This window comes from Dama dama, chromosome 20, assembly GCF_033118175.1.
Source record: "Dama dama isolate Ldn47 chromosome 20, ASM3311817v1, whole genome shotgun sequence".
NCBI classification, from domain to species: domain Eukaryota; kingdom Metazoa; phylum Chordata; class Mammalia; order Artiodactyla; family Cervidae; genus Dama; species Dama dama.
Window position 1 is genome coordinate 72,966,317 of NC_083700.1, and position 19,044 is coordinate 72,985,360.

Below are 19,044 nucleotides of genomic sequence, written 5' to 3' on the forward strand. Positions count from 1 at the left end.
AAAGATATTAAATTTATCAAACCAATTTTTGTGGTTTTTATTCGCATTCTGTTAATATCAAGAGATTCTATAAAGTTACCATAGAAACTGTAATTTACTATTTACAGTACAGAAAGTCTATATTTAGCTTGTAATCCATGAAAAATGTATAATACTAGACTTGGAATATAAGAAACATAAAAAAATAGAAATATTCAAAACATGTATCAAAATCTGGGAGAGACTTTTCTTTTTATTCATATAAATATTCATTGTTTAAATGCTTTATCAAGTGCAGAGTTCTTTAATCTTCATCAAAAAACAGTTATATACTCTAACTAGTTTATTCCAAGTTAGCTTAAAGGAAATTTGGAAAAAAAAGAATTAGAAACATTTTGGTAGCCTTAAAAAAAAACAAAACAGCAAACCAAAAAAAAAAACAAATAAACTGCTGGTTCAGGACTTCAGGTAGTATTAATACAAATAGCGCCTTTTTGTCAATTACCATGAGGGAGTGGAGAGGTAGCAATCACGCAAAGGTGCTCTTTCTGGGTACATAACTTGCAAAAAGACAATTTCACTGTAACAGAAAAAATACAAAAGGATTCTCCTTTCTCCTAATTACAAGAAGTTAAGTCTTGCCAGCAGAGAGTGGGGAACAGGCCTGGATTTCAGCTTCTGAATATTCCCTGGCAAAGGCACCATCTATAAAAAATGGATGCTGCAATTCCCTATCCAGTGCTTAATTGGCAATACATGAAAGCATTCGTTTCAGTCCCTTAGGACACTTCATTCATTCTTTCTAGGACAACTCAGCGTCATTTACCATAGCACATAAATAGAGAGGCAGTGTTATCATTCAGGAATTTTATGAATAAAAAGACAGCTCCAGTATTTTCAAGGGAGAATGAACAGTTTTGTTAATTTACCTATTGAAAATGTTTATATTTTGATCTTACTCTATATTTTAGTGCAATTCTCATGGCTAACCATCATGTAGAGGCTCTCATGATATTTAAATAGCTGATGCTAATATTTATTATACTAAGTGATAAGGTGAAAGTGTCATAATAGGTTTTTGTATATTTGTAAATCAAAGGAAAATAATTTTTGCCTATCTCCTTTCCTGGTGAGAAGAGTTCCAGGAAATTGAGCTTCAGTCATAGGACTGATTATCAATGGGTCAGTGGAGCCAGAAGGGAGACTCTGAGAGATTGTACCTTAAGAAAGGTTAACCCTAAAGTTTCCCAGGAAAACCAAACACATTTTATAATTAAGAAGTTCTGTGGGAGAGATGTATCTGAGCATAAAGGCAAAAGGGCGGAGACCTGGTTGGAAAGAAAGGAGTCCCTGGAGTAATTTTTTTTTTTTTATTCTGGAGTAATTTTGAAACTGATTGCAAACACCTGATAATGTTTTGCAATAGTAACAGGGGAGGAAAGTTGTCCAGAGGCCTAAATACCTACATTTTATAGGTCTTAAAGTGATCATTTGGGTCATATAATAGTTTGTGGGCAATGCAGTAGTAACCCTGTTTCTTTTCCATCCTTGCCTTCTCTCTTCTCCTGTTGTTATTGTTGTTGTTTTTGGTATGAATGAAAAGTGTCAGTTGCTCAGATGTGTCCGACTCTCTGTGACCCCATGGACTGTAGCCCACCAGCTACGCTGTCCATGGGATTTCCCACGTAAGAATACTGGAACGGGTAGCCATTTCCTTCTCCAGGGAATCTTCCCAACCTAGGGATCGAACCTGGGTCTCCCTCACTGCAAGCGGTTCTTTACCATCTGAGCCACCAAATAATAAAGTATTAGTGATAATTCATTTTGAGATAGGGTATTTCAATACTTGATATTCTTTTTTGATGTGAAGCTGGATGGCAGCATGGTAATTTATTTATATTGAAGTATAGTTGATTTGGGGCTTCCCGGGTGGTAAACAACCTGCCTGCCAATGCAGAAGACATAAGAGATGAGGGTTCGATCCCTGGGCTGGGAAGATCCCCTGGACACGGGCATGGTAACCCATTCTAGTATTCTTGCCTGGAGAATCCCATGGACGCAGAAGCCTGGCAGGCCATAATCCACAGGGTCCTAGGTTGGACATGACTACAGTGACTTAGAACACAGGCACCATAGTTGATTTACGACATTACGTTAGTTTTAGCTGTATGCAAAGTGATTCAGTGCTACATATGCATGTGTGTCTACATACATATATTTTTCAGTTTCTTTTCCATACTTTTTTATTCTTGGTTTGCAATTTAATACAGTTCCCAAAGAGAATTCCTTTAGATCATCTCTTTGCCCAATTGGGAAGTTTGCAATATCTCCAAGTATTATAATTCTGCAACATTTCTGTTACAGATCATCTTGTTGCTGCTTAGTTTTTAAGTAGTGTCTACTTCTTTTGTGACCCCATGGATTGTAGCCCTCCAGGCTCCTCTGTCCATGGAATTTCCCAGACAGGAATACTGGAGTGGGTTGCCATTTGCTTCTCCACAGGATCTTCCTGACCCACAGATCAAATCCGCGTCTCCTGCATTGGCAGGTGGATTCTTTATCACTGCGCCACCAGGGAAGATCTGTGCCACCCATAGATAATCTTAGAGCTACAGCAGAGTGGGAAAGACTAGAGATCTCGTCAAGAAAATTAGAGATACCAAGGGAATATTTTATGCAAAGATGGGCACAGTAAAGGACAGAAGTGGTATGGACCTAACAGAAGCAGGAGATATTAAGAAGAGGTGGCAAGAATACACAGAAGAACTGTACAAAAAAGGTCTCTATGACCCGGATAACCATGATGGTGTGATTACTCACCTACAGCCAGACATCCTGGAGTGTGAAGTCAAGTGGGCCTTAGAAAGTATTATTACAAACAAAGCTAGCGGAGTTGATAGAATTCCAGCTGAGCTATTTCAAATCCTAAAAGATGATGATGTAAAAGTGCTGCACTCAATATGTCAGTAAATTTGGAAAACTGAGCAGTGGCCACAGGCCTGGAAAAGGTCAAAGAAGGGTAATACCAAAGAATGTTCAATTGCACAGTTGTACTCATTTCACATGCCAGCTAAGTAATGCTCAAAATCCTTCAAGATAGGCTTCAACAGTACACAAACTGAGAACTTCCAGATGTTCCAGTTGGATTTAGAAAAGGCAGAGGAACCAGAGATCATATTGCCAACATCCACTGAAACACAGAAAAAGCAAGGGAATTCCAGAAAAACATCTGCTTCAATGACTACACTAAAGCCTTTGACTGTGTGGATTACAACAAATTGTGGAATTTGAGTTGGGAATACCAAACCACCTTACCTGACTCCTGAGAAACCTGTATGCAGGTCAAGAAGCAATAGTTAGAACTGGACAGGAAAAATGGACTGGTTCCAAATTGGGTAAGAGTATATTAAGGCTGTATATTGTCACCTGGCTTATTCAACTTTTATGCAGAGTACATCAAGTGAAATGCTGGGCTGGATGAAGCACAAGTTAGAATCAAGACTGCTGCAAGAAATATCAATAATCTCAAATATGCAGATGACACCACTATAATGGCAGAAAGCAAAGAGGAACTAAAGAGTCTCTTGATGAAAGTGAAAGAGCAGAGTGAAAAGCTGGCTTAAAACTCAACATTCTAAAATCTGAGATCATGGTATCTGGTCCCATCACTTCATGGCTAATAGATGGGGAAACAATGGAAACATTGACAGACTTTATTTTCTTGGGCTCCAAAATCACTGAGGACAGTGGCTGCAGCCATGAAAGTAAAAGACGCTTTTTCCTTGGAGGAAAAGCTATGATGAACATAGACAGCATATTAAAAAGAAGAGACATCGTGTTGCTGACAAAAGTCCGTATAATCAAAGCTATTGTTTTTCCAGTAGTCATGTATGAATGTGAGAGTTGGACCATAAAGAATGCTGAGTGCTGAAGAATTGGTGCTTTGTAACTGAGGTGTTGGAGATGACTCTTGATAGCTACTTGGACTGCAAGGAGATCAAACCACTCTATCCTAAATGAAATCAACCCTGAATATTGATTGGAGGGACTGATGCTGAAACTGAAGCTCCAATACCTCAGCCATGTGATACGAAGAGCCAATTCATTGGAAAAGACCCTGATGCTGGGAAAGATTGAAGGCAGGAGGAGAAGGGGATGACAGAGGATGAGATGGTTGGATGGTATCACTGATTCTATGGACATGAGTTTGAGCAAACTCCCGGAGATGGTGAAGGATAGGGAGGCCTGGTGTGCTGTAGTACATGGGTTTGCAAAGAGTCAGACACAACTGAGCAACAGAACAACAAGAATAGTTAATGAATCCATTCTATAGGGTACCCTAAACAACATCATAAAATTAATATAGCAGCAAAGAGGTACTTAATTTACATTTGGAGAATAATGTACACAATGAGAAATAGTGCTTCAAGTGTATTACCATTTTTCAGGCACTGAAATGAAAGTCACTCAGTCACATCCGACTCTTTGTGACCCCATAGACTATACAGTCTGTGGAATTCTCCAGGCCAGAATACTGGAGTGGGTAGCCTTCCTCTTCTCCAGGGGATCTTCCCAATCCAGGGATCAAACTCATGTCTCCCACATTGCTGGCGGATTCTTTGCCAGCTGGGCCACAAGGGAAGCCCTTTAAGGCACTGAATATGTGTATATTATTCTATAGATTGACAAGAAAACAGGGCAAAAAACTAAGTAAAATTAGGGGCTGTCCATACAATAATTTCAAGGAGTTCAAACAATATCTTCTTTCATACCAAGACCTCTCTAATCTGCTCTTTGCATTCTGAAATTCAATCATTGTAACTTAAGTGTTTGATTTCTATTTAACTGACAAGCCCTCCAGGAAAGTTGTCTGTTTAAGTTGGTGATAGCTCATCTGTTCCTTAGTGCAAATGAGTTTCAAGGCCCTTATGAACTTTGGTTTTTTTAGGGCAGAGGATGAACCCTGAGCCTCTAAGAGGACATGAAGAACAGGCTCCAGTAAAGGAGAGGCTCCTGTGAAAAGGGTCTTACTGACAGTAGCGTGCTGGAGCCAACAACACCCAGTCTCAGTTCTGAGTTCAGTGACGTCAAGTTACCACTTTGAAATTTCTCAGAGTGAGTGTTCTGTCACTGACATGGGCACAGACCACAGATCAGGCATTCTTCTTCCTGGAGAGACTTTTGCATACAATACTGGCTCTGCAACAGAAGACTGAGGACAGAGAAAATAACTTACAGAAATTCTCAATTAAGTCAGTTTTTTTTTTAAGTGATCATGGGTGATTAAAAAAAAAAAAAAGCTATGGATAGAAATGTCTCATTGATTTTATTACTCTCCTCAGAGTAGGAAGCAAAGTATCCAGAGTTAGGGACTGTTATTAAGACTAATTTGACAATAAAACATGAGTTTGAGGTTTTAATCACATTCATTTCGCTGGGAGGGTAGTTTGTTCCATATGTTCATTAATTGATTAAGAGAAGAGGGTTTGGAGGCTACCATCATTCTATTATCCTTACTTTGGCATTGCTTTTTTTTTTTTAATAAAAACTTACTAGGTTAATGACTACATTGACAATATAGTCATAATGGCATATTGTGTGAAAATGACTCATTAGTCTCCATTGAAATGCAACTCAGACAGATTGCATTAGTCAATTTAAACAGGTAAAATGAACATTTTTTGTTTTGCCTGAATAAAACAAGCAGAAATTCCTTGGACAATGGAAATATTTTCTCTTATCATATATGCCCTTTCAAATGAGTCTACATTTTCATTTAAAACCATGTCAACTTGCTACTTTGCCATTAACCTAGGATGAGTAAAAATTTGCTAGTTAAGCCACAAATTTGTTTCCCATGTTTTACTTCTGTGTAATCTTTCCCGCAAAAAAAATGGGCTAAAGAAGCTTTTAGAAGTGCTAATGACTTAATTGTCAGTCTAACCTAGGGCTCTAGGACTTTTCCAACTAAAATCCAAACATAATTTCTATTTCTGTTCTCAGAATGCATCAGTAAGAGAGTATAGGACTGTCTCCAAAAAAGTAAAAAAAAAAAAATGTCAACATGTGTATACATACATATACACATACATGAAAGAAAGAAAAGCAAAGAATAAAAAAAAAGAGAATGAATAATAAGAAAAATGAGTCTTAAAGCAACACAAGAAGCCATGTACCTGCTCAATCCAAAAAGCAAAGTTGTTAAGTAAGAACCTGATCATCGGTCTAGCTATCAATATTCATTTAGCAGCTAAGAGTATGGGCTCTGTGTTATTTGCCCTTATGCTTTTTGGACTCCTGAGAGTCTGTAAGCAGGATTGTACATACAGCCTAAACACATTATGTGAACAAACAACATTAATTGGCTTTGGTATGCTGACACATGTAGGGCAGTCCATACTTACTTTCTGAAGAGGTAGTTCTTGTAGATCAAATTTAGACTTAGTCTGCAAGTTTAAAGTCATGCTTCTGCCTGCATGCATTGCTGAAATACCTCCATAGGGCAGCATGCCAAGGTTAACTGTGTTGTGTTTGTAAGCAGCATTCTGAGTAGAGGAAATAATCATGTGACAGGATGTGAACACATGCTCAACAAACTGATTATTACATGAACATGTTTAAATTTATAACATTTAACTTTATGCAGGCAAACGGTAACTTTCCTTTTTAAACATGCACTTGATCAGACAGAAGCATACAGTAAACAGTGTTAGTTATGAACATAATGAGTACCATCCAAAACTACAGAAAAGACAAAAAGCAAAGATAACATTCTGTTTTACATCTGTTGCTATCTCATAGGCACAGAACCTATCTCTTATAATATCATGATTGTAGTGACTCTGGACAAATGTTTATCAGTGGTGATCTATTAATTCAAAATTTCAAACAGTGAGGTCTTAAATTTTGTCAGCTGCAAATCTCACGGTCTCTTTCACATTGTGAGATTAGCATACACGAAAGACAAATACTAGCTTCTAATTCTGCCTTAAAACTAATGCCCTGCGAAGTTAAAGGGAAAATCAGTCACTTTTATTTCTGTCTCATAGGCATAATTATGGCAACTCAGAAAAGGAGGTGGTCAAAAAGTCATTCAATCTGACCAGTGGATGACTGAATTTATTAATTTAGTTAAACTACTCATTTTGTATGTGAATCCAAATATCCTCTTTTGCTGTTTCTTAAAAATTACATTTTAAACTGATGAAATTTCATAATGAAACTAAAGGAACTATGCTTTGAATTATTAATGCTGTTTATCTGATATACCTAAACATTTATAGAATATTCTAGTGATATCTGCACTGTGGCTACCCTTCAGTAAGTGCATCTGAAGTTATTCCAAGTGGTTCAGTTTTTTTCTACAGAACTTCATTTAAAAATTAAGTCATTTTGCATATCTTGTCATCAGATGGTTTTCATCAGTATAATCTCTAATTTCCACCTACTATGAAAATACAATAACTGACAACATTTGGCCTTTTTAATTAATTTTTAAAAATCTATAGAAGTTAACTTAGTACACTTTTTAAAACCGAATATTATTGAACATTAACAGGAGACAGTTATTCTATTCTGAGGGCATTATTTGCAAAGAAATGATTTTTAGGATCAGAATTTCGTCAACTGAAAGACGATTACACTCCTGATGGTGTGCTGTCAACCAATCATATTTGTTATGGATCCCTGATTATTTCATCCAGAGAATTTTTTTCATTGTCACCGTGCCAAAGTTGAGAAGGACTTTGAATATTTCAAGCTAGCACTTGAAGGATTCCTTAAGGTTTAAAATGACTTCAGTCTAGTGCTCTTTCAGCAGCTATGGAAGAGTAGCAGTCTTAGACATATGGGTTCATGTTTTACTATCTCTCAGTCACGTGGGGTTCTGAAGTGGAAGCATGAGCCTTGAGTCAAACCAAAGGAGAAAACGAGCACCTTTAATCTATGGCAGTACTCAGAGCTGCCTCTCCAAGGTCAACACCAAGCAAGGTCTTTAACCAACATTAGGTAGAGCTGTTAAGCTTATCCAATGTCTAGGATTCTAGGCGGTTCTCTTTTATAAGGAATGGACAAAGATCTTGTAGTTTTCAGTGTAACTGTTTGATTCCCAGAGTTCAAATCTCTCAAATAAATTTTATTGGGAAGGAAGCAAGCTGTGCAATCTCACTTTGGGCAGAATGTTAAATACCATGATACAGAACTATTTTTACATAATAAGTCTGTGCTCCAGTACCCTGAATTTATGTTGTATGTAAGTTTTAAGTAAGATACAACCTGAATAACTCAGCAACTTGATTGAGAGAGGGAAGAAGTTACTCAGAGAAAGGAGTAAGAGCTTTCAGGATCTGATGGCTTGAAGCAGTACTCTAAACTAATTTACTTCCTTTGAATTAAATGAGAAGCTATTGAACATACACTGAAATTGCTCTGAAAAATGAAAGACAAACTGAGGAAATTAGAAACAGACAGGGGATATGTGAAGACTAATTAAAAAGGGAGGCGTTGTCACAACAAGGGAAAATACATACAAATTCACTTTTAGTTATCTGCATCTGGGATAGGCAGGGTCTCTAGAATTCTGCTGATCTAAATACCCCTCCTCCAGTCCTATTTTCCTCCCTCTGAATTTTTCCTCCAACTAGGGGAGACGCCTACTTTTCAGCAGCTCTGATCAAGGGAAATGAAACATTTATCTGGGAAACTAGTAAATAAATGATAGTACCAAATACTTAAAATTTTGTCTTTTTTTTTCATTATCTGTTTTCATTCACTCCTTTGTTGCCTCAATTTACTAGTCATTGTATATATGCTCCAAAAAGCTTCTGATAACCTTTCTCGGCTAATTCATCTCACCCGGTTATGTATGGTCGTGTCTACACAAGGCCAGAGTTCCCAAACTGTATTGTTTTATCTGGCCCCAGATATTTTCGCCCTTCAAGTTATCTGTCAACATGGAGGGTAAAACTTGAAGTAAGGCATGGTGACAAGTGACCAGGTGTCTCCCACTGACACCCAGTCATGAGGCTTTGATGAGGCTCCCTTCAATGGGACTGAGCACACCTATTTGAAACAGACATTCTGATGAAATATTTTGCAAGGCAGAACCAGTTTCCACATTGAGAAACTAACACCCACACCCACATTTATTAGTTCACTCTTTTCCTATTAATAATTGTTTTCCTTGTCATGTAGACACGACCTACAAACAATATAATTATTTTAAAAGAGTACACCTGAAAACATAAAATTCACCATTAAGAAAATATATAATAAATGCAGTGACCTAAGCTTTTAATAGTTTTAACTAAAACTATTGAGTGAAACATTCTAATGGTATATTATTACCAAGATCCCCAATATACACTGAGCACTGAAACCTAGAAAATCAGAACAAAAAACCCTATTTTCACAAACTAAGTTTTAAGATTCTAAGGTCAATGCCGAGTACACAGAGCCCTCTACACCAAAGCTATAAAGTACACTCAGTGGTGATGGTCAATTGATCATAGTTCTAGAAAATGAAATACCAGATTTCTCTTAGAGAGACATAAACAGCAACAAAAATACAATTCAGGCCTTATAGAAATTTTTTTTACTCTCTTCAATTACTATGCATTCTATGATTTATTGTGATTCAATTTTAACTGAATTGGGATTATTTTCCTCTTTTTTGCTGCAATATACACACACTAATTTGTATGTTTATAGTCTTCATAAAGACATCATCTATTTTTGTTGTCTGTAGTATGATTAGAATTTAAACATTTCTTTCTATATGAAAACCAACATTCTAAATGGCAGGATTTTCATTAAACAAAGTAATGTGTGGGAGGGCATTCAATCTCTGCTTATTTTATTTTTCTGTTTCTTGCTGGGAAGATTATTGCTCATTAGAAGTAACAACTTTAGGAGTCCCATAGTAGTAACTATATGCAGATTCTATAAACAAATTAGGTCTGACTTCAGTATATGTGAGTCTGTGCAGAAAGGAGCAGAATATTCACTTTTTATAGATTCAATAAAATTAATTTTCTCTAGGTCACTAGAGAACAGTTTCATGTCCTAGGAGAGGCATTTTGCCTTCATGGCTAGAAAGCAATTGAAGCACCATCCCATATAATAGAGTTGAATTCTTTCTCACTAACCACTTTTAGGATAGTTTTGACAAATAATTGACCTACAAGTTATGAACTCTCGAAGAGCATTAAATAGTATCCACGAAAAACTCTTATGATCAATTTCCCCACATATAAAGATAAATAAAATGCTCATCATCTATTCATTCATGTAGTTCATGCTTCACTACATGTGCTAAGAAATGCCAATAAAGTAAAACTAAAGGCAGGAGGGATATTCTTACAGAGAAATGCCAAACATACCCTGTCTAACCTTCTAGCTTCTATATGTCTAAGCAGCTGTTGTCTCCAGTCTGCAGGCATTTTACCACAGCTCTCCTCTCCCTTGACAGGAGTGGGCCTCGTCTTTATATCACTGTTATCTGATGGCTTGTCACCATAGTTACCCAAGTTATAGTCAGATGGTATTTTTTCCAAAAGAGCTGCCATAGTAGGCCTAGCTGAAACTGGCCTGGTTTGGGAGGCACCGTAACTCTCTGTACTGTAGCTTCTTGCAGACAATGGCCTCCTTTGGGTAAGGTTTTTAACTGGAAAACTTCCCGCCTGAGCTTTCACTTCTTGATATGAAGGGTGTTCATCTTCATACCTGCCATTCCGTTTCAGGAACTGGGACTCAGTCACTGAAACGCTGCTTTGGCGATCCAGACCACCCCTATACGGAGGTCGGCCATACCTATCACTCGGAGTTAGCTCGTGAGGTTCACTGACCCTTCTAAACATGGCCATTTCTGTAGAGCTCGCCAGGGAGTCAGCTCTTCTCAAGAAGCCTGCCCTGGCGCCTTGACTTGCAAACTGGGCGTTGACCACAGCATCTTCATTAACAGATGGCTGAGAAAATGAAAATATTTGCTCCACTGGTGGGTATCCTCGGTAAGCTCGAGGACTAACCAAATCCTTGGCGATGTTTTTCCCGGGTTGTTGCACGTACTCAGAATTGTGTTGAAAAGGGGGCGGTATCCTCTTTTCCGCTTTAACTTCCACCGCCCCTTGGGGATTGAAGCTTTGGTCAAACTGATAGACTTTTTTGGTCATGGACGCTTTCTGTTGTTGAGACCCTTTACTGCTTCCGTAGGCGAGCATCTCATCATCCAGCATTGGGACTGACTGGCTTCGAGACATACTGGACATACCATGCTCTGATCCCAACATTTTGTCAGGTCGTTCATGACTTCCTAAGTGATCACTCCCAGTAGCATAGTTTTCTAATGGTATGTTATAAACCTTGTATGTACCAATGTCAATCTCATCGATACTCTGTGACTTTTTGAATTTATTGGACTTGATATCTTTCATTAGTGGGGAAAGTCTCTCTGTGCTTTTGCTAATCGAAATAACACCTTTAGAAGAGTCTGGGCGGCAGTGGATTTGAGAAAAGACATTACTGAGACTCCTGTTGGGATTAGAATCGTGATACTCCCATGGTACTCCTGGAGAAAAAGGACTAGGTATTTCAGTAGATTCCTTTATATGTTCTTTCCTTTCAGGCAATGGGCTGGTGGTAGGGGTTGTCTCTAATTTGGAAGGGAAAGCAGTCCTGTCTTCAAAAGGACTAGGGGTTCTGGTCCAATTCTGCCAAGGATTGGAAGGAGGCACTTCTGTTTCTGGTGTGTGTCTGTGTGTAGACTGCTCAAGTTCCAGGGGAACACCAACAATCCTATCCTGCCTAATCAAAGGCCTGCGTCCATGAGAAGATGTGCTTCTAGCTTTCGAACTCAGGAGGGGATTATTGTTGGCATTCTCGCCTGCGGTCTCCTCGGCAACGAACCCCGTGTTATCATAATGGGAGCCATCCGTCCAGTTGTCTGTGAATGCGTCACTCATTGGCAGCCGGTCAGGACGCTGTGGTAGGTTCCCTGGGGGGACAGCCTCCCGCTGGCTGAGTAATGGCTTTGCATCAAGAGGCTGTGGGAAAGATTGTGCAATCCTGTGAACACAATGGGAAGAAGAAACATGAAAATGAGGAAGAGCTGGGTCTTTGCCAGAAAGAGAACAAGCTGGCAAGAATACCAGCATCCTTTGTTCAACTGATCATTCAGCCACACTTCACTTATGATTAAGAATAGCATTATTATTTCATGTTCAAAAAAATTCACCCCTTTACCCTGATCTAACTTTTATTTCTTCTCAGTTACCACCTTCCAGTACATGTAGTTTACTTACCTATTACATTTATTGCACATTGCCTTGTGTCCCCTGCAGGATGTAAACTCATGAGGGCAGAGGTTTTTTTCTCTTCGTGCGTAACATAGTGCTTGGCACATGGTAGGTACTAAGTACATATTTGTCAGATGGAGGAATGAATGAATAAATGAGTGAATGAAGAAATACAGAGATTTTCAGTAATGGTCCTGAAACCTGTCTGATAATTAGAACTACCTGATTCTTCGCCTCAATCTCTGGAATTTCTGATTCAGTACATTTCTAAACTATTGGTTGAGGGTACCTTTCTTATAAATTTTTGGTATATTGAATAAATTCAAATTGTCTTCAAATAATATATTTGAGGGGCAGGTATTGGAAGACATTAAATCCATTGTATAGTGAATGCATTCACATATCTTTTTCTAGAAGGTAAATTAAATTATGAGTTTTGGTCATTGGTATGTTTATTACATATTACAGTGACCACAGTATCTCTAGATGATGCCCATTTTTCTAAGTTTATTTTAAACCATTTGCATACTAATCATATCAAATTATATATCTTTTATTATAGCCTTTTAAGTGCTTTCACTAATTGAAAAAAAAAAGTGCATTTAGAAGGCATTTTCCAAAAGTACCTAAATCAGTCTCAGCTTGTATGACAAACAATAAATTTATAAACTGAAAGAGTTAAATTTTTATCATGGACATGAATGAGTAGAAATAGTCATTCATTAATTACCAAAGAACATATTGCAAATGGTATTGATATTATCAGTAAAATCTGTGTGGAAGTCATTGATTATCTATCTCATATGACAATTTTTATTTTCTATTTCTAGTGTGAAATATAGCAACAAGCTATAAAACAAAGGAATCAGAACTGGGCAAATGCTACTTCTCTGAGTTACTTTATTGCCCTTTTTTATTTATGGCTTTTGATCATATATCTGTAAAAATGAAAGTAGTATAGAGTAGAAGGTATTTTGGAAAGATTAAATACTTTTACTTACATTCTAACTTCCCCATGTGGTGATAAAATGATGATGATGAAGAGGCTGATGAAAAATTTATTGAGTATTCACTATGTACTTGGCACTTAGTGCTTGCCATGCATTTTACTTTAGTTTATAACACCATTTTGGATGGCGAATGCCCAAATGTGTCACAATTATGTAATGATGCAAATACAACTTTTGATTAATTATTTTTGGTTCTATCCTCTCAGTCTGTTAATCTCTTACCATCTCTCCCATAAACAATGGTTTTGCTTCACAAAATGGATTCATCCGCTCTTGGAAATTCCCAGTAGGACTACATTTGCTTACCTGCCCCTTAGGTCTTCTATGCCACTCGTGCTGAACACAATTCTCAAATTAGGAAGATTCCATTTTTTAAAAAGTTGCTGAAAATAAGCATTTGGGGACAGAAAAGAGGGAATTCTAAACACACCTGTTACCCCACAAAGAATTATGTACTGCATCTTTAGCTGTTGTCTGCAAGGACCCCACTTTAACCCGGGTGTTAGAGGATCCTGAGGAAGCCTGGGAAGGTGAGTAGTCTGAGTAAGTGCCTGAGGAAACACTGTTATTCAGACAGTGAGTTTTGTCAACTTCAGACTCATCAGTTGATTCTGAAATGTAAAGGGAAAAATATTATAATGCTACGAACATTGACAAGTATAAACAGAAAAGCAAGTATGAAAAATAGCATACCAATGAATGTTAGAAATACATATTTATAAAATATTTCTATAGACGATGGTGTATCATAATTTACAACTGGTGATTCGTCATGCACATGCATTTGTGGCATATTTTCCACATCAGGTTCACAATGTTACCTTTTTTGTCCTTCCCTAGCAGAACAAGTTTGGGTGGGTACAGAGGGGTCTCAGCTAATGAAGGGTGAAGTTCCCCAATCCTCATTTCATTAGCTGGATGAACAAAAGAATCCTGAGAGATATAATAATATAGGACAAGGAAAGTAAACATTTAAATACTGGTTAACCAAGAAGGCAATATCTTTATTTGGCTCAGATATAATGGGACTCTAGAATCTAGTTCACTGTGGCATGCTAGGAGAAGTGAATCATATGTATCTCTGAGGTAAGCACTAAAATGTTTTGTTTTTCTAATTTAAATGAGTCCATTTATCCCTCAAACATTTTTTGAAAGCTATTTATATGTCTTGCACTGTGCGAAGAACTGCAGAGTTTCCAAAGAAAGACAAAATGTCACCCACGCCCTGCGGGAATTTACAGTCTAGTTACGGAGTTAGATATAACTCATAAACAGGATTGAATTATGATAAGTAATATATAAGATATAATACATAATATATAAGATAGAACCATGTAAGAGTTCTAAGGGGTGAACTCTTTTAGAGTTCTAAGCGGAAAGTATACACTGACAAACTAGATTTTTTTTGGATTATTAACAAAGTTAATGCACAACTGGGCCTATTTTAACCACCCATCTCTCTCTCAATGCCTACTGTTTCCCCAGTGATCATCTGTTTCTTTAGTTCTGTCATGCCTTCTTCCTAAGATTTCTGGTTTTCTCATGATCAATCTAGCCTGCTAAATCTTCACTCTAAATCCATTCACTGAGTGTAATGAACAACACTGGTATAATAATATAACTTTATGACAAATACTCATATTTAAAAAACCAATGGATTTTAAACTTCTGTAGCAAATTTGAAAAACTCAGCAGTGGGCACAGGATTGGAAAAGGTCAGTTTTCATTCCAATCCAAAAGAAAGGCAATGCCAAAGAATGTTCAAACTACCACACAATTGCATTTATCTCACATGCTAGCAAAGTAAAGCTCAAAATTCCCCAAGCCAGGATTCAACAGTAAATGAACCATGAACTTCCCGATGTTCAAGCTGGATTTAGAAAAGGCAGAGGGACCAGAGGTCAAATTGCCAACATCTACTGGATCATTCAAAAAGCAAGAGAGTTCCAGAAAAACATCTATTTCTGCTTTATTGACTATGCCAAAGCCTTTGACTGTGTGGATCACAACAAACTGTGGAAAATTCTTGAAGACAGGGGAATACCAGACCACCTGACCTGCCTCCTGAGAAATATATGCAGGTCAAGAAGCAACAGTTAGAACTGGACATGGAACAACAAACTGGTTCCAAATTGGGAAAGCAGCATGTCAGGGCTGCATATTGTCACCCTACTTATTCAACTTATATGCAGAGTACAGCATGAGAAACGCTGGGCTGGGTGAAGCACAAGCTGGAATCAAGATTGCTGGGAGAAATATCAATAACCTTAGACATGCAGATGACACCCCCCTTATGGCAGAAAGTGAAGAACTAAAAAGCCTCTTGATGAAAGTGAAAGAGGAGAGTGAAAAAGTTGGCTTAAAACTCAACATTCAGAAAACTAAGATCATGGTGTCCAGTCTCAGCAGTTCATGGCAAATAGATGGGAAAAAAATGGGAATAGTGAGAGATTTTATTTTGGGGGGGCTCCAAAATCACTACAGATGGTGACTGCAACCATGAAATTAAAAGATGCTTACTCCTTGGAAGAAAAGCTATGACCAACCTAGACAGCATATTAAAAAGCAGAGACATTACTTTGTCAACAAAGGTCCATCTAGTCAAGGCTATGGTTTTTCCAGTAGTCATGCATGGATGTGAGAGTTGGGCCATAAAGAAAGCTGAGCGCCAAAGAAAAGATGCTTTTGAACTGTGGTGTTGGAGAAGACTCTTGAGAGTCCCTTGGATTGCAAGGAGATCCTACAAGTCCATCCTAACGGAAATCAGTCCTGAAGATTCACTGGAAGGACTGATGTTGAAGCTGAAACTTGAATACTTCGGCTACCTGATACCAAGAGCTGACTCATTGGAAAAGACCCTGATGCTGGCAATGATTGAAGGCAGGAGGAGAAGGGGACGACAGGGGATAAGATGGCTGGATAGCATCACTGACTCGATGGACATGAGGTTGAATAAACTCTGGTAGTTGGTGATGGACCAGGAAGCCTGTCCATGGGGTCGCAAAGAGAAACGACTGAACAACGGAACTGAACTGAATTCAATTTATTATTCCCAATTAACCAGGTAGCAGGAGAACATTAAGAAATGCAAAAATACTAAATTTTCATTTTTCTAGGTGTAAAAATGGCTTGTCTATTCTCACGAGTAAGTAGTGATATAAATTTATGCACAATTTTTCTCTTTATGTCTGCTACCCTAGGTAGCTCTCAACTTCAAAATTCGATTGCACACTTCTTTTGATTAATAGCCTTTGTGAATTGGGTATTTGTTGCTTGCTGTGATCAAAAAATCAAGTGCCACCCAAAAATCAATGTGAAACAGAATTTAGAATTGTGGTATCCAATATAATTCCAAGATTTGAGATAGTAGGTGGTGTCTAAAAGGTGCAGACATTTCATTAGTAACTAGTTTTGGTCATTTAAGAGTGAAATAAAACTATGATTTTTTCTTTCAGTTTATGTGTGTTGTTTTTCAGTCACTAAGTCACGTCTGACTCTTTGCAACATGCCCGGCTTGCCTGTCCTTCACTATCTCTCAGAGTTTGCTCAAACTCATGTCCATTGAGTTGGTTTTGTGTACTGTTTCCCAAATAGCCACTAAATGGGGCATAAATATCTACTAAGTTATTCAGATCTAACAATAATAAATAGAACTGTTAGGTATTTCTTGACTATGACAGTTTACTAACCACTGATACTTTTGAGGCTTAGAAATTTTAAGTCTCTTAGGCTTTGATTTTTATATATAAATAAAATCTGCCTCCTTAAAAACTGTTTCTAAGTCACCCAGTTTATGGTATTCTGTTTATCAGTCCCAACAAACTAAGATTCTAGGGGGAAAACAAATGCAATCTTCGCAAGGCATGTATAAAGGGAAATCAGGGCAGAGGAGAACCTTCATGTCTCTCTGGCCTTTTTGTTCTTATGGCTTTCTTGGTCATAGGCTCAGTCTAGATTTAGGTTAAAACTAGGCATAGGGTTGCAAATAGAAAATGATCAATAATTATATTGATATATCTCTCCTTCTTCTTCTTTCTCTGTTACTTTTACCTTGCTTTTTCTTTCTGTTTTCTGATTCTGCCTACCTCTATTTGCTTTTTTCGTGATTTTCCATATTTAACAACATGGATAAATATATCATGTAATGTGTGATATCCTCTTCCACATTCTTGGCAGTATGATCTAAATAATGATGATTCAAAAATTGCATATATAGGCAAAACATAAAATAAACATGCATAATATACACTGACCAGCCAGACACTTGGTTATTTGTACTTATTATATCTGAAAGTAGAATAGAAAGAGGGCGTGGGTGCTTAGTTGCTCAGTCGTGTCTGGACTATAACCCAACCAGGCTCCTCTGTCCATAGAATTCTCCAAACAAGAATACTGGAGTGTGGCCCCTTAATTTGGGTGCGGTAATTTGAAAAGGCAGGATGTTACAGAAAGCAACATCTTCTCATTCTAAGATGTCTAAAAATTGAGGAAAGATCTAGAATCTTGATTTCAGGAAAAATGTTGATATTATCAGTGAAATTTCAAGAGGAAAAGGCTTGTAGAATAAGAAAACTGAGAAAGAGCGGGGCAAATCACAGAAATAAATATGAAGTTGAAAGCTGAGCTTCAGTCTTATTTAGCTTGTCTACTATAGCTAATTAGGAAGTACAGATAGCCAATACCAAGTCACTGTAGTGTTTTTTAAGGAGGGCAGGATTAGACTTGTGTTTTGTAAAGATCATAAGCAAGGCAATGAGGGAGCTTGGGACAAAGTAAGCCAAGAAATCGACAGTTTTTACAGAAATGCAGGACAGCGTTCAAGACCTGAAGAGTGTTAGGAGACACACTCATGAAAACATATAGGCATTGGTGATTGTTTGGAAGCAGCATAGAGAAGGGAGAAAGAAGGAAAAAGAAATCGAAATACCTCCCAATTGTCTAGCTTGAGTGAACTGGTAGATAATGGTACCAGCTGAGATTAAGACCAATTATACAGAAGGAGAAGTAAGTCTGAAGCGAAAACATTGAATTTTTTTTTTTTGATTTGTTAAGTTTGAAGTCCTTGTGGGATAATTTTAAGATTTTTTCTCTACTATCAGGTTACTATTAAATTCATGATCAAAGCTACTTTTTCCTTGCCTCACCTCTCCCATCCAGGTATAAAGCAATTTTAGGCTCTATGTATTTTGCTGTAGTTATTCAGCTTATGGATTATCATTACTTTACAGTTATGTGATGAGAGGAGAGCTAAATATAAAGTGTATGTGTACTTAATGTATACCCACTAACTGTTGATTTTCTTCCTTTTTATATTATTGCAGTATCTTAGAGATAAAAGTCTGTTGCTTTGTTATAAAATATCTGTAATATTTTAGAAGTGAAAAAGTACATTAATATGGCTTTTATAGGCAAAACAAAGAAGTGGTGAAAATGAATATTTACTTACGTTTTCTTTCCTAGATATCCAGCTATATATATGCCTCTTTTCTGGGGCAGGTTTGTATCAATACTTTAACTGGCAGATGTGCATGCCATGCTTATTTTTGCTTATGCTTTTTTTTTTCTCTTTGCCTAGAATGCCTTCCTCTGTTTTTGCCTTTAAAAGAGTCACCCAATCTTGAACATGGAATTCAACTTGAAACACTTCGTGTAACTTTTAAAGTGACTGGCAATGATCGCGTACGTCTCCAGTTTCTTCGAGTACTATACTCTCCATCACAGAGCCAATCATGTTATCACACCTTATATAATATGTTCTCTGGTTG

General features: G+C 37.5%; 1 protein-coding gene across 1 annotated transcript in view; it reads right to left on the reverse strand.

Annotated features, from left to right (window-relative positions):
* LRRC7 (leucine rich repeat containing 7) overlaps positions 1-19,044 on the reverse strand; it is a 577,944-nt gene that overhangs the window by 83,483 nt on the left and 475,417 nt on the right. Inside the window, exons 19-21 of the mRNA XM_061121637.1 lie at positions 14,101-14,212; positions 13,710-13,890; positions 10,359-12,039 (exon numbers count right to left, since the gene is read on the reverse strand). Of these exons, the coding sequence (XP_060977620.1) occupies positions 10,359-12,039; positions 13,710-13,890; positions 14,101-14,212 (1,974 nt within the window). The remainder of the gene's footprint in view (positions 1-10,358; positions 12,040-13,709; positions 13,891-14,100; positions 14,213-19,044) is intronic.